The sequence below is a fragment of the Hemitrygon akajei genome, chromosome 16 (assembly GCF_048418815.1).
Source record: "Hemitrygon akajei chromosome 16, sHemAka1.3, whole genome shotgun sequence".
NCBI classification, from domain to species: domain Eukaryota; kingdom Metazoa; phylum Chordata; class Chondrichthyes; order Myliobatiformes; family Dasyatidae; genus Hemitrygon; species Hemitrygon akajei.
Window position 1 is genome coordinate 26,530,737 of NC_133139.1, and position 26,341 is coordinate 26,557,077.

The 26,341-nt window shown below is 46.2% G+C and overlaps 1 protein-coding gene across 6 annotated transcripts in view; it reads left to right on the forward strand.

The window, feature by feature from the left end:
• Positions 1 to 26,341, forward strand: part of LOC140739874 (unconventional myosin-IXb-like) — a 110,708-nt gene that overhangs the window by 75,215 nt on the left and 9,152 nt on the right. For 5 of the 6 annotated variants that reach the window (XM_073068485.1, XM_073068489.1, XM_073068484.1 and 2 more), the window contains 14 exons: positions 202 to 351; positions 1,131 to 1,297; positions 6,691 to 7,569; positions 8,512 to 8,587; positions 10,755 to 10,858; positions 11,284 to 11,420; positions 14,478 to 14,692; positions 15,111 to 15,218; positions 16,299 to 16,475; positions 17,785 to 17,826; positions 18,639 to 18,750; positions 23,064 to 23,134; positions 23,599 to 23,791; positions 25,784 to 25,912. In XM_073068485.1, the coding sequence (XP_072924586.1) occupies positions 202 to 351; positions 1,131 to 1,297; positions 6,691 to 7,569; positions 8,512 to 8,587; positions 10,755 to 10,858; positions 11,284 to 11,420; positions 14,478 to 14,692; positions 15,111 to 15,218; positions 16,299 to 16,475; positions 17,785 to 17,826; positions 18,639 to 18,750; positions 23,064 to 23,134; positions 23,599 to 23,791; positions 25,784 to 25,912 (2,560 nt within the window). The remainder of the gene's footprint in view (positions 1 to 201; positions 352 to 1,130; positions 1,298 to 6,690; positions 7,570 to 8,511; positions 8,588 to 10,754; positions 10,859 to 11,283; positions 11,421 to 14,477; positions 14,693 to 15,110; positions 15,219 to 16,298; positions 16,476 to 17,784; positions 17,827 to 18,638; positions 18,751 to 23,063; positions 23,135 to 23,598; positions 23,792 to 25,783; positions 25,913 to 26,341) is intronic. The other variant, XM_073068490.1, reaches the window with a different exon arrangement.

Sequence of the window (26,341 nt, forward strand, 5' to 3'; positions counted from 1 at the left end):
TTAACTTTTTCCTTTAACACTGGAAGGAATTGTATTCCAGCTAAGGTCAGACTGTTTTTGGAGCAAATACTGGTTTCAGCTGTGGAAATCTTGGGGTTCAGCCTGGCCTTGCACCTCGACACTAGTGTTGGGTTGATGGTCTGTGCGTTTCATGCTTCTGGAGGCTCATCATCCCCTCCTTTCTCTCCCTATCCTTGCCAGGTTTTTATGAAGGAGTCGGAACGTCAGAAGCTCCAGGATGTCTTGCACCGGGAAGTGATGCGGAAGATCCTGCTCCTGCAGAACTGGTTCAGGACCATCCTGGAAAGGAAGCGGTTTTTGAGGATGAGGAGGGCAGCGATCACCATACAGGTGGGTGGAGGTGGCCGGCTCAACGAAAGCTCACAGTCCACGCCATGAGGCGGTGCCTGCATGCTAGGTTTTACTTCCTCCCCCACCCCCCCCCCCAAAAAAACCCAACTTTGCTCATAAAATATTTAATTGTTCAATGCAGAAATTACATTGTCCTCCTTCACAGTATCAAATGCATTGTTATATTTGGTCAAAATATGTCAACAATTCAGCTTTTTTTAGTTCTGAACATTCCGTTAGCAGTAGGTTATTACACAGGGTCCAGCTGCTCGGTGTCCACAGACAGCACTGAGCTCAGTCTGTGCTTTATCGTGTACTCCTACACCCCAGCAGCAGTGGGTCACAGTCCTGTCCTCGCACTGGATGTCTGAAGAGCTTTCGGTAGCCCACAGAGTACCTTTCACTGAGTTGACAGTCTTCCAGTAGCAGCTGATGTTTGCATGATAACCGTCACCACATCTAAAATTAAATCGGCATGTGAAACTGCAAACATTACAGGGTCACTCACTGTGCAACTGCACAGAGCCACTGATCATTCAGGGTGGGCGTCACTTGCTGTTTGTTTCGAACAGAAATCACTAATCCCGCTTTTTATCCTGCATGACGGTTGCTGTTTAATCACAGAGGCATTGGGGTCGATATCTTGTTTAGTCAAAGTAAGCATCACTTGCTGTTTGTTCAGGGTGGGAGCTGTTCAGGATGGTTTGAGGTGGGGGGGGGGGGTGCGGTGTCACAGGCTGGTAATCAGTGTGGAGTCGCTCTCCCCTCTCTCTCTCCAGGCCCATTTTCGATCTGTACTGGTTCGCTTGGCTCTGCAGAGGCTGAATGCAGCGAACCTGATCCAGATGGTGTGGCGAGGCTACGTGCAGAGATGTGCATATCTGAAGCAAGTCCGTGCAATCAAGTTCTGCCAGGCTGTGTGCCGCGGCTACCTGGCACGCAAAAGGTAAAGGAGACCCACGCGTAAAGTTGTTCCAAGTTCTACAAGAGCAGCCCATACATTCACCCAAGGCCTTTAATCCAGATGTTCTGTGGCTCACAAAAGGAACAGAAGTGTAAATTGATACCGAGTCTTTGTGGAACATGATGAGGCTCAGCTTCTCTGTATCCGAGGATTTACAATGTAATTGGAGACTGTGCAATAATCAGCAAATTTCTCCAGTTCTGACTAAGATAGAAAGAATATATTGCTGAACTACACAATGAAACTCTTTGTTCCTCGATCAGCAGGACTGGAACAGTAGGTTGATAATTGGGAAACAGCATTCGCATTACAACAGTGCCAGGCAATGCCCACCTCCAACAAGAAAGATTAACACTTCGCCCTAACATTTAAAAGCAACAGCCACTTTCAAAATTCTGGCTGTTGCCCTTGACCTGAAATTTAACTGGACCAGCCGTGTAGTTTCGAGAGCAAATAAAAGGCTGAGTGTTAGCTGGCAAGCGATTCTCCTCCAGCAGTCCAAAGCCTCTCCCCACACTCAAGTTCCAAATCCAGGATGTGATGTGGCATTTTAAGCTGATGCTCTGGTTTAGTACCTTTGACATTGCACTGTCAAAGGTAGCATGTTCCAGGTGGGGTCTCATCCCACCATTGTATAGAAACACAGGGAGCTTACCCGTGTTCCCAATGTTATATTTAATTCCTCTGTCAACAGCACAAGTCATTACCTGGCCATTGTCACTTAGTTGTTTGTGGGGCCTGCCTATTTGTGAATTGGCCACTGTGTTTCCTACATTATAGCAGCAATTGTGTTTAGTCGGTAGAGGCTGTTCTGAACGGATGTTTGGTTACTGAACCAACTTAAAATTTTGCAGGAAAATTCCAATTCAGGTACAGTGCCTATAAAAAGTATTCACCCCGCCCCCAACCTGGAAGTTTACATATTGTTTTAAAATGGCTTTTAGACACTGATCAACAGAAAAAAGACTCTTCAGTGTCGAAGTGAAAACAGATCTCTACAAAGTGATCTAACTTAATTACAATATAAAATACAATAATTGATTGCATAAGTATTCACCCCCTTCAAGTCAGCATTTAGTAGATACACCTTTAGCAACAATTACAGACTTTCGGTGTGCACATCTGGACACTGCAATTTTCCCCATTCTTCTTTACAAAACTACTCGGGTTCTGTCAGATTGCATGGGGATCGTGAGTGAACGGCCCTTTTCAAGTCCAGCCACAAATTCTCAATTGGATTGAGGTCTGGACTCTGACTTGGCCCCTCCAGGACATTAATTTAGTTTTTAAGCAATTCCTGTGTAGCTTTGGCTTTATGCCAAGATTATTGCTTTGTTGGAAAACCAATCTTTTCCCAAGTTGCAGTTCTCTTGCAGACTGCATCAGGTTTTCTTCCAGGATTTTGCTGCATTCATTTTACCCTCTACCTTTGAGCCTTCCAGGGCCTGCTGCAGTGAAGCATCCCCACAGCATGATGCAGCCACTACCATGCTTCACAGTAGTGATGGTCTGTTTTTGATGTGTGGTGATTGGCTTACGCCAAACATTGTGGTTAGTCTGATAGCCAAAAAACTCAATTTTGGCTTCATCAGACCATAGAACCTTCTTCCAGCTGACATCACAGTTTCTCACATGCCTTCTGGCAAACTCTAGCCAAGGTTTCACGTGAGTTTTGTTTCAAGCAGTGGCTTTCTCTTTGCCACTCTCCCATGAAGCTGCGATTGCAGTTGTTTTATTCCAGTCTCTCCCATCTCAGCCACTGAAGCTCGTAACTTCGCCAGAATTATCCTAGGTCTCTTGGTGGCCTCCCTCACTGGTCCCCTCCCTCACTGGTCCCCTCCCTCACTGGTCCCCTTCTTGCACGGTCACTCAGTTTTTCAGGATAGCCTGCTCTAGGCAGATTTACAGTTGTGCCATATTATTTCCATTTCTTGATGATTGGTTTAACTGTACACAAAGGGATATTCAGTGACTTAGAAATTTTCTTGTATCCATCTCCTGCCTTGAGCTTTTCAATAACCTTTTCACGGAGCTGCTTGGAGTGTCCTTTTGTCTTCATGGTGTAGTTTTTGCCAGGGTACTGACTCACCAGCAGTCGGACTTTCCAGATACAGGTGTACTTTTACTACAATCAGTTGAAACACCTTGACTGCACACAGGTCCCCAAAAACAGATCTCCATTTAACTAATTGTGTGACTTCTAAGAGCAATTGGCTGCACCAGTGATCACTTGGTGTGTCATATTAAAGAGGGTGAGCACTTATGCAATCAATTATTTTATGTTTTACATTTGTAATTAAAATTTAGATCGCTTTGTAGAGATATGTTTTCACTTTGACTTGAAAGAGTCTTTTTCTGTTGATCACTGTCAAAAAGCCAAATTATATCCACTGTGATTTAATGTTTTTAAAAAGTAAAACATGAAAAATTTCCAAGCGGGTGGGTGAGGTGGGGGGGTGAATGCTTTTTATAGGCACTGTAATTAAATAAATCTGCAGTTTAAAAAGTAATTTATTGTATTTCCTTATTGCTGTTTAGCCCATCAAGTCCTGCAGAGCATCGACTGTATTTTCCTTTAACCTATTCCCACCCATCCGCACATGCCGGTCAACTTCACCCTGATTCTCCCACCAGCTACCTACCCCAGGAGTAATTTACAGTAGTCAATAAAGCTACCAGCCAGCGAGCCTGTGCGATGTCGGAGGAACCCGGAGCACCTGGAGGAAATCCACAGGATCGCAAGGAGAATGTGCAGATTCTGCACCATCAACAGCAGAGGTGTAAGTCGAGCCCAGGCTGGATCTGTGAGGCAGCGTTCCCTCTTGCAGTGTTCGGCTCTTCTGTCTCTGATTAATGGTGATCGTGGAGCCACCAGATGAATGCAAGACCACACCTGCTCAGCCGAGGTACCTGAATGAAGAAAAGCTGCCATTCCTACCTGGTCCCCGGATTTACCATTGTGGTTGGCTTCAAGCTGCCTCCACAGGAATGGGCAGTGATGTCCTTAAGTTGAAGTTTAATTGTCATTCAACCATACACAGGAATGCAGCCAAATAAAACGGCGTTCCTCTGGGGCCACGGTGTAAAACACAGTACTAACACACACACAACACTTATAATTATGATAGCGAAATAAAGTTACAAGAAATAATGTATAAAAAATAGTATAGCCCAAGTCCTCGAGTATCACAGCCTGTAGATTGATGGTGCATAGATGTTACCCAGGAGCCACGTTTCTGCAAGAACAAGTCGCAGCAGTTCCTCATTTCTTGCAAATGCAATCCAGCTTGTCTACTTGGGAGCAAACACTGGAGAGCAGCAATGATGGAAGAGGATAGGAGGTTCACCTTTTATGAAGGAATTAAAACACATACAGTGCCTATAAAAAGGATTCAGCCTTCTTGTAAGTTTTCATGTTTTTTTGCTTGAATCACAGTGGATTTAATTTGCTTTTTTTAACATGATCAAAAGAAAAAGACTCTTTCATGTCTGAAACCAAATTTCCACAATTGGTCTAAATGTATTATAATTATTAAACAAAATAATGGATTATATAATTACCTCCTTCAAGTATTTAGTAGATGCACCTTTGGCAGCAATTACAGCCTTGAGTCTATGGGTAGGTATCTATCAGCTTTGCACATCTGGACACTGCAATTTTTCCCCATTCTTCTTTACAAAACTGTTCATACTCTGACACATTGCATAGAGATTGTGAGTTAACAGCCCTTTTCAAGTCTAGCCACAAATTCTCAATTGGATTGAGGTCTGGACTCAGACTTGGCCACTCCAGGACATTAACTTTGTTGTTTTTAAGCCATTCCCATTCCTGTGTAGCTTTGGTTTTCTGCCTGGGGTCATTGTCTCAGTGGAAAACAAATCTTCTCCCAAGTCACAGTTCTCTTGCAGACTGCATCAGGTTTTCCTCCAGGATTTCCCTGTATTTTGCTGCATTCATTTTACCCTCTACCTTCACAAGCCTTCCAGGGTCTGCTGCAGTGAAGCATCCCCACTGCATGATGCAGCCACCACCATGCTTCACGGTAGGGATGGTGTGTTTTTGACGATGTGTGGTGTTTGACTTACGCCAAACATAGTGTTTAGTCTGATAGCCAAAAAGCTCAATTTTGCTTTCATCAGACCACAGAACCTTCTTCCAGCTGACTTCAGAGTCTCCCACATGCCTTCTGGCAAACTCTAGCTGAGATTTCATGTGAGTTATTTTCAATAGTGGCTTTCTCTTTGCCGCTTCCAATAAAGTTGCGACTGGTGAAACACCCAGGCAACAGTTGTTGTATGCACAGTCTCTCCCATCTCAGCCACTGAATCTTTCAACTCCTTCAGAGCTGTCATGGGTTTCTTGCTGACTTCCTTCACTTGTCCCCTTCTTGCACGGTCACTCAGTTTTTGAGGACGGCCTGCTCTAGGCAGATTTACAGCTGTGCCATATTCTTTCTATTTCTTGATGACTGACTTAACTGTACTCCAGGGGATACTCAGTGACTTGGAAATGTTCTTGTATCCATCTCCTGACCTTTTTAATAACCTTTCTGCAGAGTTGCTTGGAGTGTTCTTTTGTCTTCATGGTGTAATTTTTTCCAGGATACCGACTCACCAGCAGTTGGACCTTCCTGATACAGATACAGGTTTACTACATTCAGTTGAAACACCTTGACTGCACACAGATGATCCATTTAACTAATTACGTGACTTCTAAAACCAACTCTGTACACCAGTGATGATTTGGGGGTGTCATATTAAAAGGGGTGAATTATGTTTTATGTTTATTTTATGTTTTATATTTGTAATTAATTTAGATCACTTTGTAGAGATCTGTTTTCACGCTGACACAAAAGAGTCTTTTTCTGTTGATCAGCGTCAAAAGAAGCCAAATTAAATCCACTGTAATTCAATGCTGTAAAACAATATGAAAACTTCCAAGGGTGGTTGGGATGAATACTTTTTCTGGGCACCGCATAAAATGAAATTAAATAAATTAAAGAATTGAATAAAATACATAAAAATGAAAATACTTCTCTCACCCCAGCTCTGAACTGATTCCCCATCTTATGGACTCATTTTCAGGAACTCTACAACTCATGTTCTCGGTATTATCTGTCTGTCTTTTCACAAGGTGTCTTCTTTTGCACATTCATTATTTGTCAGTCTTTATTTATGTATAGTTTTTGGCTAATTCTATTGCATTTCTTTATTTTCCTATAAATGCCTGCAAGAAAATGACATAGACGTACGTACTTGAATAGTAAATTTATTTTGAACTCTGACAAATTGTTTGCTCCTGTTATCAAGTTGTAAATCATTTTAACTCGCTCCTGTTTCTGAATGCTCAGTTAAAGTGTTTTGCTCCCTTACAGGGTCCGTTTACTGCGGCAGGTACAAGAGAGTGTGCAGGACACAGGGGAGAGTGCAATGCAGGCTGAAGAGCGGAAGCAAGTTTCCAAACGATCGCAGCCCACAATCGCAGACCAAGACACTAAGGTTCCATCGGAGGCTGAGATCTGTCCAGAAAAGCGGACATCCACGGATACTGTTAGCCCAGAAGAGTCACCAAAACCTCAGGAGAACATTACGGTCCCGTACCGGAAAACACAGCCAGAGGGCGGAGAGAAGTCAAACGCCCGCGAGAAACGAGAGACTCGGCGGATGCGTGGCTTGGAACACGACAAGCTCCAGCGACAGTTGGTGTCGCCCACCCCTCAGGACAATCCCACCGCCCCTCCGACATTTGAGACCCGGGAGAGTATCGAAAGGGTGGTGCAGAGTGCGGGGCAGCAGGACGATCTCCAGCCTCTGGCGGAGGAGCAGCCGGTACCCGCGGTGCCAGGCGACTCTCGGTTCGAGTGGCCAGACGGTGGAGACCGTGACAAGCAGCTGGACGTGGGATTGGCCCGTAACAGTGAAGTAGGGAAAGGTGCAAGGGCTGAGGTAGAAAGCCAGCAGCCACCAGCAGCACTGCAGCGACCGACATCTCTGCAACTTCACACTGGTGACTCTCTACCGGCCGGCGATGCTTCAGAAGAGGACGCCTGCGCCAATGGGAATGAGACACAGAGCGGGCAAGCAGCTAAGAAAGTTCCGCAGAGTCCTGGATCCTCATCGGGGGCCATTCACCGTTACCATGACTACAAGAAGCTGAGGGATAAGGCGGAGAAGTGGAAGGACAAGCATAACTATGAGCAGTCCAGTCCACCAGGAGAGAAGAAGGAAAACCAGTCTCAGTCAAAAAGCACAAAGTATGAATTGGGTTGTACTTCCTGGGGTCAGGGATGTAGTTCCTGTTATGTATGTATGGAGCAAGAACAACAACAGAATAAGAGGATTAAATGTTTTTACAGTTTGGTCACGGTAATTGCTGGGCACCTTACAATGCGGGACAGATGAACCGGGCCTGCTGAGACAGAAAAACCTGCCCATTTGAAAGCCCGTGCCTCTTGCTGGTTCATCCCTCCACCCCCCTCTCCTATAAAGGAGTATTGCTGGAGCACAGAATCAAAGCCTTAAAAGAAGCCCCACGAGGTCTGGTTACACTGATTCCCCAGACTAGTCACCCATTACAATCAGTTCCTGGTCAATTGGCTGCACGTACACATGCCGCATTCTCTCAATTGGTCCGAAGCGGTCCAGCCCCAGGATTGAGTTGGGTCAGAGATTGTGAATACTACATTGGCCGCTTTTAATGGCAGTCGGGTGACCGATATCCTGGTGTGGCCCTCCTGAACTGGGGCTGTGGTGTCCCAGACAGGAGAACATCTGTAGATCCGGAAATCGTTTTGGGCCGAGACAGTCCTGATGAAGGGCATCGGCCCAAAATGTCAACTGTTTACTCTTTTCTATAGATGCTGCCTGGCCTTCTGAGTTCCTCCAGTGTCTTGTGAGTCTTGCTTTGGAGCTATGGTGTCCTTTGGTGAAGCAGTGAACAGGAGGTCTCTGACTGCTTTACAACCTCATGACGGTCCGGTGTTGTGAACTGAGGTGGGGAAGGGTGAGGTTTGGAGGCTGCTGTCAAAAGTATCTGATCAGTTTTCTCTTTTCTTTTCCCCTGTCCCTTCACCTTGCCCATCCCACTTCTCTTTCCCACCCCCCCCCCCATACTTCCTTTCACTCATGCCTCCTCATTTCTCTGGTGAACCACTCACCCGTCCCCGTCCCTCCCTGCCCACCCCATTTCCAAACAGGAACAAAGAGATGTTGCTTCCTCAGGATGAGGGCTTGCTGCCAACTTTGCCCTCTCCCACGGGATATGTGTCTGAGGTAGGTATGATCCTGGTAACTGTCGAGTTTGGGGAGCCGAGGTTCAGAGTGGAGGGAGGGTGTGGGTATGTGGATTCCCACTCCTCTTCTGCCTTCCCACATGGTACGGGTGTTGTCTGTTCCACTGTGCTCAGTAACACCCGCCAAGTATTTTACCCACTTAGGCAGGGAGTCTACTCTTGGTTTCTCACCTGATCAGTTGGAAAGCACAGGAGGTGTTCACAGGGAGAGAGACGAAGGATAATGCATGAAAACTGAGTGGCAGAGTGGGGAGTTGGCTTCAGCGCCCTGGTGGAGAACCGAGACCAACCTGTCCCACTGCGTTTCAGATACCCTGGGATTAGTAGGTGAGATCCCAATTAGGTTCTTGCTCCCATGGTCTTCTTCAGTGCTTCCCTCCTCAACTTAGCCGTGGGAGGAGAGGCCCAATGCTGGAACATCTTTCTGCCTAAATCACTGAGTGGCTTCCCAGTTCCTGTCAGGATGTGAGTCAGGCTCCAACCCTATTCCCTGTCGGAGTAATGTAGGATTTGTCAAGTCAAGTCAAGTCAACTTTTATTGTCATTTCGACCATAACTGCTGGTACAGTACATAGTAAAAATAAGACAACGTTTTTCAGGACCATGGTGTTACATGACACAGTACAAAAGCTAGACTGAACTACGTAAAAAAACAACACAGAGAAATCTACACTAGACTACAGACCTACAATGGACTGCATAAAGTGCACAAAAACAGTGCAGGCATTACAATAAATAATAAACAGGACAATAGGGCAAGGTGTCAGTCCAGGCTTCGGGTATTGAGGAGTCTGATAGCTTGGGGGAAGAAACTGTTATATAGTCTAGTCATGAGAGACCGAATGCTTCGGAGCCTTTTCCCAGATGGCAGGAGGGAGAAGAGATTGTATGAGGGGTGCATGGGGTCCTTCATAATGCTGTTTCCTTTGCGGATGCAGCGTGAAGTGTAAATGTCCGTGATGGCAGGAAGAGAGACCCCGATGATCTTCTCAGCTGACCTCACTATCTGCTGCAGGGTCTTGCGATCCGAGATGGTGCAATTTCCGAACCAGGCAGTGATGCAGCTGCTCAGGATGCTCTCAATACAACCCCTGTAGAATGTGATTGGGGGGGGGGGGGTGGGAGATGGACTTTTCTCAGCCTTTGCAAAAAGTAGAAACGCTGCTGGGCTTTCTTTGCTATGGAGCTGGTGTTGAGAGATCAGGTGAGATTCTCCACCAGGTGAACACCAAGAAATTTGGTGCTCTTTACGATCTCTACCGAGGAGCCGTCAATATTCAGCGGGGAGTGGTCGCTCCGTGCCCTCCTGAAGTCAACAACCATCTCTTTTGTTTTGTTCACATTAAGAGACAGGTTGTTGGCTCTGCACCAGTCCATTAGCCATTGCACCTCCTCTCTATAAGCTGACTCGTCGTTCTTGCTGATGAGACCCACCATGGTTGTGTCATCGGTGAACTTGATGATATGGTTCAAGCTGTGTGTTGCAGCACAGTCGTGGGTCAGCACACAGAGTGAACAGCAGTGGACTGAGCACACAGCCCTGGGGAGCCCCCATGCTCAGTGTGATGGTGTTGGAGATGCTGCTCCCAATCCGGACTGACTGAGGTCTCCCAGTCAGGAAGTCTAGGATCCAGTTGCAGAGGGAGGTGTTCAGGCCCAGTAGGCTCAGCTTTCCAATCAGTTTCTGAGGGATGATTGTGTTGAATGCTGAACCGAAGTCTATGAACAGCATCCGAACGTACGTGTCTTTTTTGTCCAGGTGGGTTAGGGCCAGGTGTGCCTGAGAATAAAGTAATTATCAACCTCACAGCACATTTGGTTTAAAAGCTTTGGAAGGTTGTGTTTGTAGAGAGCAGGAAGGAAGCATTGGGAAGAGCCTGGGGGTAAAGTCGTGGAAGGTCACTTACTGTTAACACCCCCACTCCCAACGAGGGTGAGATGCTGAAGCAAGCAGTCTGTTGGATCCTGTTACCATATTGGATGCTGAGGTTCATCCCTTCCACCCTCACCCAACCAGGTTACAAAGTATCCTTATTAAATTTTGATTGAAATAAAATACTGTTTTTACGAATCAATAATTTTATTTCCTCTCTCCTGTTGCTCCTGTCCCCTTTTCCCGCTCCTCCTCTCTTGACCCATCCATTTAGACTCTGAATGAATCACAGGACGGTGACAGAACGCCAACAAAACTAGCAGTACAGAAGAAGACTTCCCAAGAGCTGGATCTTAACCAACACCTTGAATCTCCCAAGTAAGTTCAAAACATACAAGGGCTGCCCTAGGTGCTAGCCCTAGCGGTCTTGGGAAATTATAACTTTCCCAAGCTACAACTTTACTTCAAGCATAATTCTTCCCTGGATTGCTTGCCAGTGCCTCCTTTGGGGTGGCACTCGGCTCCTGCAAGGCTGAAGATCTTCGGGAAGGGGAGATGAATTTGAGGGCCACTACAAGTAGGAGGAGTGGAAGTGGGAAAACGGGATCAGCACTAGACTGTTCCCACTGGATGGTTTTGGGTGGGGCCACGGGATGGTTATCCTGGCAGAGATGAAGGGGAGTGGTTTATGCAGGGAATTGGAGGCAGATCTAATTGGGTGGTCCCTGTGACGTGCTGGTTCCAGGCAGTGTTGCTGCTTTTGTTCTTGTGCCTGCTGAGTTTCGTTATCTGTCCCCGCCCAGGTCCCAGTTCCGCATTCCATTGCGGAGGCTCCTGGGGAAGCGGCAAGCCGATAAAAAGTTCTCCAAGGAGGGGACGCCCACTCTGGAGGACATTGCTCTCACCTTGACCCATGAAGCAATGAAGAACTTCGGTGACAGTGAGTATCTTCACCTGTGTGGTCAGGAGCATCCCTGGAGAATGTAGCAAGCAAAGTCCATTCAGCCCATCAATCCCATTCTATCAACTATTCCAGACCTTATCATGTGACTATGGTAAAACGAATCATCAATACCTCTCCATGTTTCCTCACTAATTCCAGCAACTTTTAAAATTTCTGACCAGTGATCTACTTGCCTATTATTCCCAACTAGTTTTGCCAGTACCACTGCTGTCCTGAACAAACACCTGCATTTATCATCCTGATAAATCTCTTCTCCACATTCTTCAAGGCCTTGACGCCTTGACAACATTTGTGCTCAGAACTGTGCACAAAACCTCAGCTGGGACTAGCAGTGGTTTTGTGTAGCATCCTTGCTTTAGTCACTACCTCAATTTGAAAGGAGTCATCTTTATTTGCATCACCTTTCCAACCAGTACCCCTGCACCCAGACTCCACTAGGAGATGCACAAGGAGACTGCAGGATGCTGGATCCTAGAGCAAAACACAAACTGTTGGGGGAACTCAATGAGATGAAGGTTCTTGATTTGAGATAGAAAGATAGATACTTTATTCATCCCCATGGGGAAATTCAACTTTTTTCCAATGTCCCATACACTTGTTGTAGCAAAACTAATTACATACAATACTTAACTCAGTAAAAAAAATATGATATGCATCTAAATCACTATCTCAAAAAGCATTAACAATAGCTTTTAAAAAGTTCTTAAGTCCTGGCAGTTGAATTGTAAAGCCTAATGGCATTGGGGAGTATTGACCTCTTCATCCTGTCTGAGGAGCATTGCATCGATGGTAACCTGTCGCTGAAACTGCTTCTCTGTCTCTGGATGGTGCTATGTAGAGGATGTTCAGAGTTTTCCATAATTGACCGTAGCCTACTCAGCGCCCTTCGCTCAGCTACCGATGTTAAACTCTCTAGTACTTTGCCCACGACAGAGCCCGCCTTCCTTACCAGCTTATTAAGACGTGAGGCGTCCCTCTTCTTAATGCTTCCTCCCCAACACGCCACCACAAAGAAGAGGGCACTCTCCACAACTGACCTATAGAACATCTTCAGCATCTCACTACAGACATTGAATGACGCCAACCTTCTAAGGAAGTACAGTCGACTCTGTGCCTTTCTGCACAAGGCATCTGTGTTGGCAGTCCAGTCTAGCTTCTCGTCTAACTGTACTCCCAGATACTTGTAGGTCTTAACCTGCTCCACACATTCTCCATTAATGATCACTGGCTCCATATGAGGCCTAGATCTCCTAAAGTCCACCACCATCTCCTTGGTCTTGGTGATATTGAGACGCAGGTAGTTTGAGTTGCACCATATCACAAAGTCCTGTATCAGTTTCCTATACTCCTCCTCCTGTCCATTCCTGACACACCCCACTATGGCCGTGTCATCAGCGAACTTCTGCACATGGCAGGACTCCGAGTTATATTGGAAGTCTGATGTGTACAGGGTGAACAGGACCGGAGCGATATCGACTGTCCTTTTCCCTTTTACCCATTGAGTTCCTCCGGCATTTTGCTTTCTGTTCTAAATCTAACTATTCTGATGTTAGACCACTCTGCTTCCATTTCTCCCTCTCCCTCTCTCATTAGAATCTCCCTCCTCTTCAGCAGATTTGCTTCTACTGCCTTCTGAATCTGCTATTATTTCCTAAGGAAATGCTCCAGCCAGGGGCATAAAATGCACAAAGGTAATGAAACTCCCAAACCTTCACAAGAACACGGAAACATTTACAACCACTTCCTCGACACCACTGACCCCACCCACCTTGCCACGGGTAACACACACAAAATGCTGGTGGAACACAGCAGGCCAGGCAGCATCTATAGGAAGAAGCACTGTCGACGTTTCGGGCCGAGACCCTTCGTCGGGACTAACTAAAAGGAGAGATACTAAGAGATTTGGAAGTAGTGGGGGGGAGGGGGAAATGCGAAATGATAGGAGAAGACCGGAGGGGGTGGGATGAAGCTAAGAGCTGGAAGGATGATTGGCGAAAGTGATACAGAGCTGGTGATACAACCTGATGGCATGAACATTGACTTCTCTAACTTCTGTTAATACCCCCCTCCTCTTCTTACCCCATCCCTGACATATTTAGTTGTTTGTTTTTTTTCTCTCTCTCTGCCCATCACCGTGCCTGTTCTCCATCTCCCTCTGGTGTTCCCCCCCGCCCCATTTCTTTCTCCTGAGGCCTCCCGTCCCATGATCCTTTCCTTTCTCCAGCTCCGTATCACTTTCGCCAATCACCTTTCTAGCTCTTAGCTTCATCCCACCCCCTCCGGTCTTCTCCTATCATTTCGCATTTCCCCCTCCCCCCACTACTTTCAAATCTCTTAGTAGCTCTCCTTTCAGTTAGTCCTGACGAAGGGTCTCGGCCCGAAACGTCGACAGTGCTTCTCCCTATAGATGCTGCCTGGCCTGCTGTGTTCCACCAGCATTTTGTGTGTGTTGCTTGAATTTCCAGCAACTGCAGATTTCCTTGTGTTTGCCACTGGTAACTCTGATAAGTGTGGGGGTGTGGGGTACAAGACTTAGCACTAGTAGACTGGTCAGAGAGTGGGGAATTAGCAAGAGGGCAGGCACCCACTCTCATTGCCTCCTGCCCTCGGGACAGCTCTGGGCTCTTTTGACTGCACCATGCAACAGCAAGGTCGCCCTTTGGAACAAGTTGCAAATTCAACCCTGGAGATTGTGACGTTGATGAAACCTTCCTGGTGATTCTAGTGTAGTAGCCGGCACGGTGCTTTATAGCAGCAGTGAACAAGATTTAACTCCTGCCGCTGTCTGTAAGGAGTTTGTACGTTCTCCCCATAACCGCATGAGTTTCCTCCAGACACTCTGGTTTCCTCCTGCATTCCAAAGACGTATGGTTCAGTAGGTTGTGAGCATGCTATATTGGTGCCAGAAACACGGCTACACTTGGGGGCTGCCCCCAGCACATATTCAGATTGCATTGGTCTTTGGCACGAACGATGCATGTCTCGCTGCTTCAGTGTATGTGTGAGGAATAAAGCTGATCTTTATCTTTGCAGAACCAGAGGCGAGGAAATCTGCTACCTTGCCGATGGCGCACTCCACGCAACACCCGTATGTAGACGCAGCCAAAGACCAGGCCGGTAAAGTCAAGCGGAGCCGCAGCATCAAAATCAGCAATGCCACCACTGTGTCCGAGCAGTGGGGCGCGCACGCAGGCCGTATCACCAACGCCAATGAGCTGAAACATCTGGACGAGTTCCTGCTGAACAAGGTGAGCTGGCAGCTTTTAATGGCTGGTCTACCACAGGTGCTTTGCTCTCGTGTTCCATCGTCAGCCTCTCCACCTGGGGCTTTCTAACCCACACTCTCCTTGTATCTCTGATAGCCCGTCATGCCGCCCACCCCCCCAATCTCCCCCTCCACGCCAACTTCTCCGTCTCTCTCTCTCACCGTCTTGCTCTGCGTGCTTTTGCCCACTTCCCGTCTCTCCCCCTCGCACCCGCTCTCTGTTCCCAAACGTCCTATTGATCGCTACGATTTCTGTCTCTGTCTTCTTTTCCTCTCCAGTCTTCCTCCTGGTCTCCATTTTGCCTCCTCTCAGTTTGTCTCCCTTTCTCTCTGCCCTCTTCTTCTCAGTCACGATGCAAAATGCCTCGAACTCCGTGATGACTAAAATACTCTGTTGCCAGGTAAATGACCTCAGTTCCCGAGTTTCCCAGGAGTCAAACATCGAGGCTTTATTCATCAGGGTGACTGAGAAATTCCGACGCACACTCAAAAGCATGTATCCTGTCCACGTGAGTATTGTCAGGAACCTTCTGTCATTGAACCGCAGTCTCATTCACCAGGGTGAAGCTACCATTCAGATGGAGGGCAAACATCCCCAGAGAACTTAACCACAAAGGTTTATGGTGTGCAGATAACCCTTATCTTGCTGGGATACAGATTAGTAATTCTCAAACTGAACCGATTTGGGCCAACAAACACTGACTCAATGGTGTTTGGGTGGTGATCCGTGCACATCATAATAATACACCAAAAGTAGCCCCAGTCAGCAACAGCCATTTACACTAATCTACACAACTCCTATTTTATTTCCCCCCATGTTTCCATCAACTCCTATCAGATTCTAGAAGTTCCTTGTATGCAGTATGCAAGTTACGGCTGTCAATTTCACTGGCCAGCCCTGTTACAGGGGCTCAGCATCTCAATCAGGTTTATTATCACTGACATACATCATGGAATTTGTTCTGTGGGAGCAGTAGAGAGGAAGACATAAAAAAATGACTACAACATACAATAAACTAGTACAAAAGAGGAGTAGCAGGGTAGTATTCAAGGTTCAAGGTACATTTATTATCAAAGTAAGCACGTAGTATTCAACTCTGAGATCTGTCTTCTCCAGACAGCCGTGAAACAAAGAAAACTGTGGAAGCAGTTCAAAGAAAAACCTCAACTCTATGACCTTGTAGTCCTAGTGACCTAGTATTCATGGTCCATTTAGAAATCTGATGTCAGAGGGGAAGAAGCCATTCCTAAACATTGAGTGTGTGTCTTCAGGCTCCTGTACCACCTTCCAGATGATATTAATGAGAAGAGGGCTTGTCCCAGGTGATCAGGGTCCTTAATGATGCTGAGATACAGGTTTACCACCACCGATGAATTGCTGGAGAGTGAATGTTACTGGTCATCTCAATCCATTCTGTGCTGTTCTTCCTGTACTCTCCAGCCTGGTAGTCAATGTGGGATCAGCGCAGATAGGTACAGCGGACATTTGTTTCCCAGCAGGTAGTCCGTGAACCCAGTTTAAAGCAATAGATTAGTTTTGCTGGTTTTTTTCCTCTCACTATCCATCATGCCTTGCTGCTTGTCTCCAGAATGGACAAACCCACGTAGGCTACAGGGACCTGATACAGAATTACCAGATGCTACTGGCCAAGCTGGTGGGCGAGAGGCAGAAGACGGAGGTTCAGTTTGTGCTGAATCTCTTCCAGTCACTCCTGGATGAGTTTGCCCGTGGCTATTCCAGGAAAGAGGAGACAGAGACACTGAAGGTAAATATGGGCATCATATCTGGTTGAAGGGGGGAGGAAGGGGGTAGAACAGTTCCCTGGGGCAAAGAAATTTTAAAAGATGCAGCTATTCTAGGTGAAAGGTTTAGAGATAATTCTGCTGAGATGTTTAAAATTAGGAAAATGTGTTCAAGCAAGATGACAAAAGTTTACCTCACAGGCATTGCACACAGAAGGTAAAATTGATTCTAGTGACACAGAAGCAACGGTAACCAGGTAATATCAATTGTAGATAACACTATATTGTTGCGATTTGGAATTTGACAGTGAGATGGAAAAAGTTTCATTTGGTGACATCTTCAGTAGTTCTAAGCGAATACTAGCCCAGCTTCCAAGAGGTTGATGGGAGGGGACTTAGTGATGAAATTCTGTTGAAAACCAAGGCAAAGTTTCTAGATGCTTGTTTGGGATTGTCATTGTCTGGTATTTCTGAGGCGCAGTTCTCACTGACTACTTGCTATATCCATCCCAACAAGTGGCAATCAATAACCATCTCCAGCCAGAAACTTTTCGTCTCTACCATATACAAGGCACATCCAAGAGTATGATGAAATATTCTTGATCTGCAAGGCTGAGTGTAATTCTAACAGTACTCAGAAACGTCCAGGACAATACTGTCCTCTTAACTGACCCCCAACATAAATGTTACACATATCATTTTAAAATACATGTAGTTACTCACTGTGATTACTCTGTTCTTCCCAAGTGTACAATATGTTTCACAAAGACAAGGAGAGTACATTCCATCTGCAGCCTCCAGGTTGCCTTCCAATTTGTCCACCACACTGACTTGGTGGTGTTCATTGTCATTAGATCCAAATCTTGAAAAACAGCAGAACAGCAGCACTTCAAAGAGGCAGATCAACACCGCTTCCAGCTGGAAGTAAACAAAACTGAACAAGGAAATGAAAACTCTTCTAGTTGTTCACCTTAGTTAGACTGAGGAGTGGTCTGTATATAATTGAAAACAAAATTGGTCAGAGTGGGCAGAAACTGTTTCCTTTCAAGATTCTAAAATAAGAAGGGAGAATCTTGAAATGAGTGCTCGGGCTGGAAAGATCCTCTGCACACAGAGCTAACTCTGAACTTCAAACTCTTTCCCTGGATGTTTGAGATCAGTGGGAGCTTAAAGGATTGGACACAGGTGGATATTTTGTTGGAGTTGGGGGGGGGGGGGGAATGGAGAGAAGGAGTGAAGGTGCTGTGCCACTCATTGGGTTGAGCTGGGCACAAAGAGTGGGAGGTGATAAGCTATTTTACATCATTGGCCTGTTTCTTTCCTTTCTCTCAGCCTACAAAATCCCAGAAGAAGAGGCGGAAACGCAATCAAATTGTAAGTTTAGGGTCAACTTTCCCTTTTTTTCTCATCTGCTTTGAGACTGTTGACCTGCATCAACCAAGAGCTCTAGTCCAGTACTTGGTTCTCAATGATGTGTTAGCCTGGGACCTCAGAGAATGGTTAGCCTCTGTTCTGGAGTGTTCAGTGTAACAGTGACGTCAGTACTTAGTTTTCACAGAACAAACGCCCACAGTAGCAGAAAGATCTTAATCTAATGGTTTTGAAGTGTTTGTGCAGTCATTCTAGACATCCTGCATTTGGTCATTGAGAAGGGATGGGGGAGGGGATGGGGGGGAGGCAATGGCCATAGTCACTTGGAACCTCTTGTCATAGTGGAGGGGCACACAAATGGATGGCATGGTAGCATAATGGCTAGCATAACGCAGTTGCCACACAGCAATGTGGGTTCAATTCTGGCACTGTCTGTAAGGAGCTTTAACGTTTTCTCTGTGACCTTGTGGGTTTCCTCTCACGTTCCAAATCATACAGGTTAGTAGGTAATTGGTCACCTGGGTATAATTGGGTGGCGCAGACTTGGTGGGCTGGTGGGGCCTGTTACCATGCAGTATCTCTGCATTATAGCTCTGTGGGGGAATGTGGCCCACACTCCCGCATGTGCAGGGTAGTTGCGTGGGGGGGGGGGGTGGTTGGGAGACGCCAACGTGGCTGCTGCTTTGGTGGGTGGAAGGAGTGGGTTCCTGTTGGCACTGTGGTGGGGGGGGGGGTGCCCTGGCGGGTTTTTATAGGGGATACCATTTGGAAGTGTGCCATCAGGGGATCGTGACTTGCTGAATTTAATCTTTCAGAAAGAGGAGGTTTGTGGGCACATGTTCCGCAGTTACCAAGTGAACATTGGGCAGTCGTGTGAACAGTGCTCATCCTACATCTGGCCCATGGAGAAGGCTCTTTTATGCTGCTGTAAGTTCCCAAAGGATCAAGGTTGGCTTTGGGCCCAGAATCAGAATCAGATTTGATCTGGCACACAGCACTGTGCAAAATTCTTAGAGATATATATATCTAGGGTGCCTAAATCTTTTGCACGGGACTGTAATAATTTTACATATTGCACTGTACTGTTGCCACACAAAAAATTCATGCCATATGTGAGTGATGATAAACCTGATTCTGATATGGGTCTCTACTGTGGACTGAGAGTGGGAAGGGGACAGGGAGAGAGTATGCACCAGAGAGACATTCTGTAATGATCAGTAAACCAATTGTTTGGAATCAAATGACCTTGCCTGGAGTCTCAGGATTGGGTGTGCCACCCCCCACCCCTGTCACTCCTTCTCTGCCACCTGTCCCACACCCCTCATGTAGTGTACCACCCTCGCCATTCCTAACATCCATTACTCCCACCAGATTTACAAACTCGCTCTCAGCTCCACATTGACGAATGCAGTACTGTGCAAACGTCTTAGGTACCCCAGCTATATACACCTAATATTTTTGTACTGTTCTGTATGTCATGAAATTTGTTGTTTTGAGGCAACAGTACATTGCAATACATAAAAATAAAAGCTATAAATTACAATAAGTACTGTATATTTAAAAAAAAAATAAAGTTAAGTAAGTAGTGCAAAAAGAGAGGGGAAAATACTGATGGGTTAATTGTCCATTCAGAAATCCAGTGGCGGAAAGGAAGAAGGTGTTTCTGAAACTTTGTGTGCCTTCAGGATCCTGTACTATTTTTTTGATGGTGGTAATGAGGAGAGGGCATGGCTTGTTGATGGGAGTCCTTAATGATGGATGCTTCCTTTTTGAGGCATCGCCTTTTGAAGGTGTCCTAGATGGTGGAGTGGCTACAGCCCATGAGGAAGCTGGCTGAAGCTGAAATATTCTGCTTTTTTTTTCTGATCTTGAATCGTGCCTCTTCCATTCCAGACCGTGATGCAGCCAGTTAGAATGGTCTTCACGGTATATTTGTAGAAATTTGCGAATGTCTTTGTGACATACAATAGGCCTCAAACTCCTAATGAATATCCACCGTCATGCCTTCTTAATAATTGCAACAAGTTGGCCCAGGATAGATCTCAGAGGTGGTGACACCCAGGAACATGAAACTGCTCACCCTTTCCACTTCCGATTCCTCGACTCCTTTCTGAAGTCTACGATCAATTCCTTAGTCTTACTGATGTTGAGTTGTTGCTGTGACACCAATCATCCAGCTGATCTATCTCACCCCTGTTCACTTCCACATCACCATCTGAAGTTCTGATGACAATAGTTGTGTTGTCAGAGAATTTTTAGATGGTGTTTGAGCTGTGTCTAGCCACACATTCATGGATGTAGAAAGACTAGAGCAGTGGGTGTAAGGCACGTCCTTGAGGTGCCCCAGTGTTGATTGTCAGCGAGGAGGAGATGTTATTTCCAATCCACATAGACTGTGGTTGGTCTCCTAGTGAGGAAGTCAAGGACCCAGCTGCAGAGGCCCAGGTTTTAGAGCTTATTGATTAGACCTGAGGATCTTGAATGCTGAATTGCAATCAATAAACAGCAGCCTAACATAGGTTTTACTATTGCCCACGTGATCCAAGGCCAAGCGGACAGCCAGTGAGATTGCCTCTACTGTAGACCTATTGTGGCCACAGCCAAATTGCAGCGGGTCCAGGTCCTTGCTTAGGCAGGAGTTGATTCTAGCCATGACCAACCTCCCAAAGCACTTCACCACTGTAGATGTGAGTGCCACTGGATGATAGTTGTTAAGGAAGCTCACCCTGCTCTTCTTGGGCACTGGTACGATCGTCGTCCTTTTGAAGCAGATGGGAACTTCTAACTGCAGCACTGAGAAACTGAAGGTGTCCTTGAACACTCCTGCCAGTTGGTTGGCACAGGTTTTCAGAGCCTCACCAGGTACATCATCAGGGCCTGATGCCTTGTGAGGGTTCACCTTCTTGGAATGTGTTCTGACATTGACCTCCAAGCCAGAGATCACAGGGTCACCAGTTGCTCCAGGGATCCACAGAGGTGTGGTTTTATTCTCCCTTTCAAAGTGAGCATAAAAGGCATTGAGCTCACCTGGGAGTGGAACATCACAGCAATTCATGATGTTAGGTTTTGCTTTATAGGAAGTAGTGGCCTGCAATCCCTGCCAGAGCTGGTGTGCATCCGATTCTGCTTCTAACCTCAATCGGAATTGTTTTCATACTCTTTAGAATAGACTTCTATAGGTCATACCTGGACTCCTTGTATAGTTCTGGATCATTAGTCTTGAATGCCACAGATCAAGCACTCGCTGACAACGAATTTCCTGGTTCATCCATGGCTTTTGGTTTGGGTATGTGTGGTATGTTCTCGAAGGCACACACTCATCCACACAGGCCTTGACGAAGTCAGTGACAACTATTCACTCAGACTTGAAGATAAATCCTTGAATATTATCCATTCCACTGACTCAAAACAGTCCTGTAAGTGCTCCTCTACCTCCCTTAACCATACCTTTTTGGTCCTCATCACTGGTACTACAGTCATTAGTCTTTGCCTATACTCTGGGAGTAGAAGTACAGCCAGATGATTGGACTTTTCAAAGAGTGGGCTTGGGATGGCACGGGACATTCTTGATGGTGGTATAACAGTGGCCAAGTGCGTCGGTTCCTCTGGCTCAACAGGTGGTGTACTAGTGGTAGTTGTTCAAGCTGGTGTGTTGGAGATCTATTGCAACGATAGGGAAGGCATAAGGGTACACAGTTTTGTGCTTGCTGATTATATTGCTCAGCTTCTCCAGTGTCTGTCTGACGCTGGTCTGAGGTGGAATGTACACCACTACCAGGATAATGGTGGAAAGCTCCCTCAGGAGATAAAATGGATGACATTTAACCACTAGGTGTTCCAAGACAGGTGAGCAGGAATGAGACAGAATCTGTGCACCCTGATGCATACTCCAATTCCTCTGCCTTTGAGAGACTGAGCTGTCCTGCCTTTGCGGAGGATAGTGAAGCCATCGAGCTACAGCCTGGCATCTGAAATGGTGGGGAAGCACTGTACACAGCAGTCCCTGATGTCCCTCTGGTGTAGCAATCTTGCTCTCAGGTCTTCAATTTTATTTTCCAGAGACTGTACATTTCCCAGCCGGATAGTCAGGAATGGTGGGGGAGGGTCCAAATCCTCTCCACTTCAATCGTATCTTTAAATCAGTCACTGCTGCGCTTTCTTAAAGGGAAGCTGCACTCGCGAGCCGAGTCTGCTGTCCGAGGTTCGTCGATTTTGAGTATCAATAGATCTTTTAAACATCTTAAGACAATGGTGCTTTACTAAAGTACCCATGGCTGTGACTGTGGATTTCAGCTGTCATAGTCCTAAATAGGAATAATGTATGATTCCCATTGGAACTGCATGCAGAGAGCCATCTAATGGCATCATCTTTCTAAATATATGAAGGATTCCAGCTACAGGGGAGATGGGTAGTTCTGCCGTTCACTACTCTACTGAGCAGGATGCGGGGGAATGGCACATCTTTAACTTGAAGATGAGAAAATCTGCAGATGCTGGAAATCCAAGCAACACACACAAAATGTTGGAGGAACTCAGCAGGCCAGGCAGTATCAATGGAAAAGAGTAAAGGGTCAACATTTCGGGCCGAGACTCTTCATCAGAACTGAGAAAAAAAGATGAGAAGCTAGAGCAAAAAGGTTGGGTGGGGGGAGAAGTACAAGGTGGTAGTAGGTGATGGGTGAAATTGGGAGTGGGGGGGGAGTGAAGTAAAGAGCTGGGAAGTTGATTGGTTGGGTCAACATTGGGTGTCAACCTAGACTGAATGAAACGGAGCTGATTAATTTCCTTGCTCAGTCATTGGTTTGAGTAAACTGGAGATAATTTTCCGCATGTTGTTAGTCTTTTGTATCTCTTGGAATTCTCCTGTAAAAGTTATGACAGAATCTCCCACTAACAATTGAACAAAAAACCACAGATGCTGAGAATCTGAAACCAAGCAGGAAGTGCTGGAAAAACTCAACAAGTTAGGCAGCAGCGGTGGAAAGAAAACAATAAAAGTTTTGGGTGTCAACCTGTTTCACAATTCTACATACTCATCAACTGCCTGTGGTGTCACTGTCCATTAGTATTGCATCTTCGTTAGATAGAAGATTTAATCAAGGTGATTGACAAAGATCTCTTCTCTCTTAAGCCGTGCACGTTTTCTGGTTAAATTTTGATTTGGAGGAACCAGATGGAATTTATTTGATCGGTAACAGGGCCAGAAGATGCTAAACTACCTGTTTCCTTTCTGTTCACAGCCTGCAGGATGACTTGTCACAAGAGATGCCTGACAAAGATTCAACATCCCTGTCAATCTGGCTGTAACAAGGTGAGCAGTTCCAGCATGAATTTGTTAGGCCAATGGAGATTGCAGGATCCCCTGCTGCTGTGCATTCAGATAGCATGCAAATACTGCACTGTTACGTGCAGAACTACACATCCTTTTCTGGTCACCACCCACCCCTGCAGTGCTCTGCATGCCCCCACTGGGAATACAGACCCCTCCTGCACATACCATAAGGCCTCGTGTCAATAGAGCAGAATTAGGCTCTTTGACCCCAAGTCTGCTCTGCACATGGTACTTCACACTCCATTAACACACATCAACCCTTGCATGTCTCTCTGGTTCCCAGCTGTTTCCCCGCCGTCCCACTTGTTCAAGATGCTGTCCCTTGCCAGGTTCTCCAACCCTGAAAGGGCTCTGTCGGTGTTCAGACGCCATTTTACTGCGCAGCGATCCACGGCGCGCTCTGGTTGCACCCATCTCACCCATGGTTTTCTCCCCGTGGACAGAACGATGCAGACGTGGTGTCGCGACACTTTGGGGTGCAGGTTATTGCTCTGACGGATGAGAACCAGACGCTGCCCATGGTGATGGAGAAGCTGCTGGAGTACGTGGAAATGCATGGACTGTACACTGAAGGAATTTACCGCAAGTCGGGAGCAGCCAACAAGATGAAGGATTTGCGGCAGCAGCTGGAAGAGGGTGGGTCCAGGTCCTCAGATTGTTGCCTCTGTCCACATAGCTATGTGAGAATAGAGTGTGACAGCCGTCCCTGTGAGGCACCGACACCGTGGGTCCGGGCGTGAACCTGAGGTGTAGTGTAGAAGGAAACTACTCCACTGCAACACACACCAAATGCTGGAGGACCCCCCGTGACCAAATATTTTAATTCCGATTTCCATTCCCATTCTGACATGTCGGTCCACGGCTTCCTTTTGTGCCTCAGGGTGGAGGAGCAACACCTCATATTCCTTCTTGGTAGCCTCCTGATAGCATATCGACTTCTTCCGTAAAATAAGTCCCCACCCCCACTTCCTCTGCTTCTCACTTTACCTCTCCTCACTTGACTATTGCTTTCACCTGGGTCCCCTCCTCATAGAACCATAGAACACTACAGCACAGTACAGGCCCTTCAGCCCTCCATGTTGTGCTGACCCATATAATCCTTTAAAAAAGTACTAAGCCCACACTACCCCATAACCCTCTATTTTTCTTTCATCTATGTGCCTGACCAAGAGGCTCTTAAATACCCCTAATGTTTTAGCCTCCACCACCATCCCTGGCAAGTCATTCACAACCCTCTGTGTAAAAAAAACTTACCCCTGATGTCTCCCCTAAACTTCCCTCCCTTAATTTTGTACATATGCCCTCTGGTGTTTGCTATTGGTGTCCTGGGAAACAGGTACTGACTATCCACCCTATCTATGCCTCTCATAATCTTGTAGGCCTCTATCAAGTCCCCTCTCATTCTTCTATGCTCCAAAGAGAAAAGCCCCAGCTCTGCTAACCTAGCTTCATTTGACTTGTTCTCCAAACCAGGCAACATCCTGGTAAATCTCCTCTGCACCCTCTCCATAGCTTCCACATTCTTCCTATAATGAGGTGACCAGAATTGAACACAATTCTCCTTCCTTTTCTCCTATGGTCCACTCTCTTCCCCTAGCAGATTCCTTCTTCTCCAGCCCTTGACCTTTCCCTCCCACCTGGCTTCTCCTGTCACTTTCCAGCTGCCCTCCTTCTCCGTCTCCCCCCACCTTTTTATTCTGGGGTCTTCCCCCTTCCTCCTCAGTCCCAAAGAAAGGTCTCGGCCCAAAACGTCGACCATCTATTCATTTCCATAGGTGCTGCCTGACCTGCTGAGTTCCTCCAGCATTTTGTGTGAGTAGCTTTGGATTTCAAGCACCTACAGACTTGCTTGTGTTTACTCTATTTAACACTGTTACCTTGATCAACCATAAATATTATAACAACATGGTAGGTGTGCCTTTAGCTGTCTGTACCCTTAACTTTGGAATTCCCTTACAGTATGTTCTCTGCCTCGCTCCCTCTCCCTTTAACACCAAGTGCTGGTCAACTGCTCTAGAATGTCCTAAAGCTATTCAGTTTATTTTAGATAACATTCCTAAGAAAGTCTTGGGATGTTATGCAAGATTAAACAGAGAGGATTAGAGCTCTCTTTGGGCTTTCTGTGCCCTGGGAGCGTTATTTTTAAACCTTCATGTCTAGACCACTTTTTTTTTTAGCCTTTTGTAAAGGTTATTTTGTTTGAAAGTAAGTTTATGAAGCAGAGTAATGAAAATTTTAAACATTTTCCCAAGTGTGCAGGATATATTCCGCCAGTGGATCAAGGCCTTCGAAGAGTCAGACCACACTGCGCACTCCGTCTCCAGGGATACCCAGGCATGGATGCAAACTCAAAAGCTACAAGCAATTGAGATAATTCTTGGCAGTTCACTGCCAGATCTGCCAGGCTTAGGAACAGACCTATGAGGGTATCCTATAACCAGTCATACAGCAAGGAAACAGGCACTTCAGCCCAGCTGAGCCCATGCATCTCAGTAAGGGAGCTGTCCTTAACCTTAGGAGTATTTCATGGGACTTATTTGATAGACACTATGGAGGGAGATTTATACTACAATTAACCCATGCAGACAGCTATCTCCAAATGAAATGTTTGTTAAATGTGTTTCTCAGATCCAGATTCGGTTCAGCTGGAGAATTACCACATTCACGCCATTACAGGAGTGCTTAAACAGTGGCTGCGGGAACTCCCAGTCCCACTAATGACCTTTGATCTGTACGGTGACTTCCTGCGTGCTATTGGTGAGTTACACCAGTTGATCTTTGGGCATTTCATAGCTTTGAGACATGAATCATTGAAGGGGAACATTTGGCACAAAATAGTTCTGCTGGCTTTTGGAAAGAACCCTCTAATTATTCCCACTCTCCTCTTTCCTGCCTTTTTAAATCTTTCTTTTCAAGTATGTTTCTTTTCCCCTTTCAAAAAATCATTCCCACACATTTTTAAGGCATTGTTCCAGCTTATAATGACTGGATGTGGAAGAAATTATTTCCTCCTACCTCTTCCCTTTGTCAGTCTATGTCCCACTGCTCATCAATCCTGCCACAGCAAATGGTTTCACTTTATAAAAATCTGTCTTAAGCACCTGATTAAATCTCCTCGTATCTTCCTGAGCTCCAAGAACAATCCCAGTTTCTTCAGTCTTGCTGCAAAATTGATGTTACTCACCC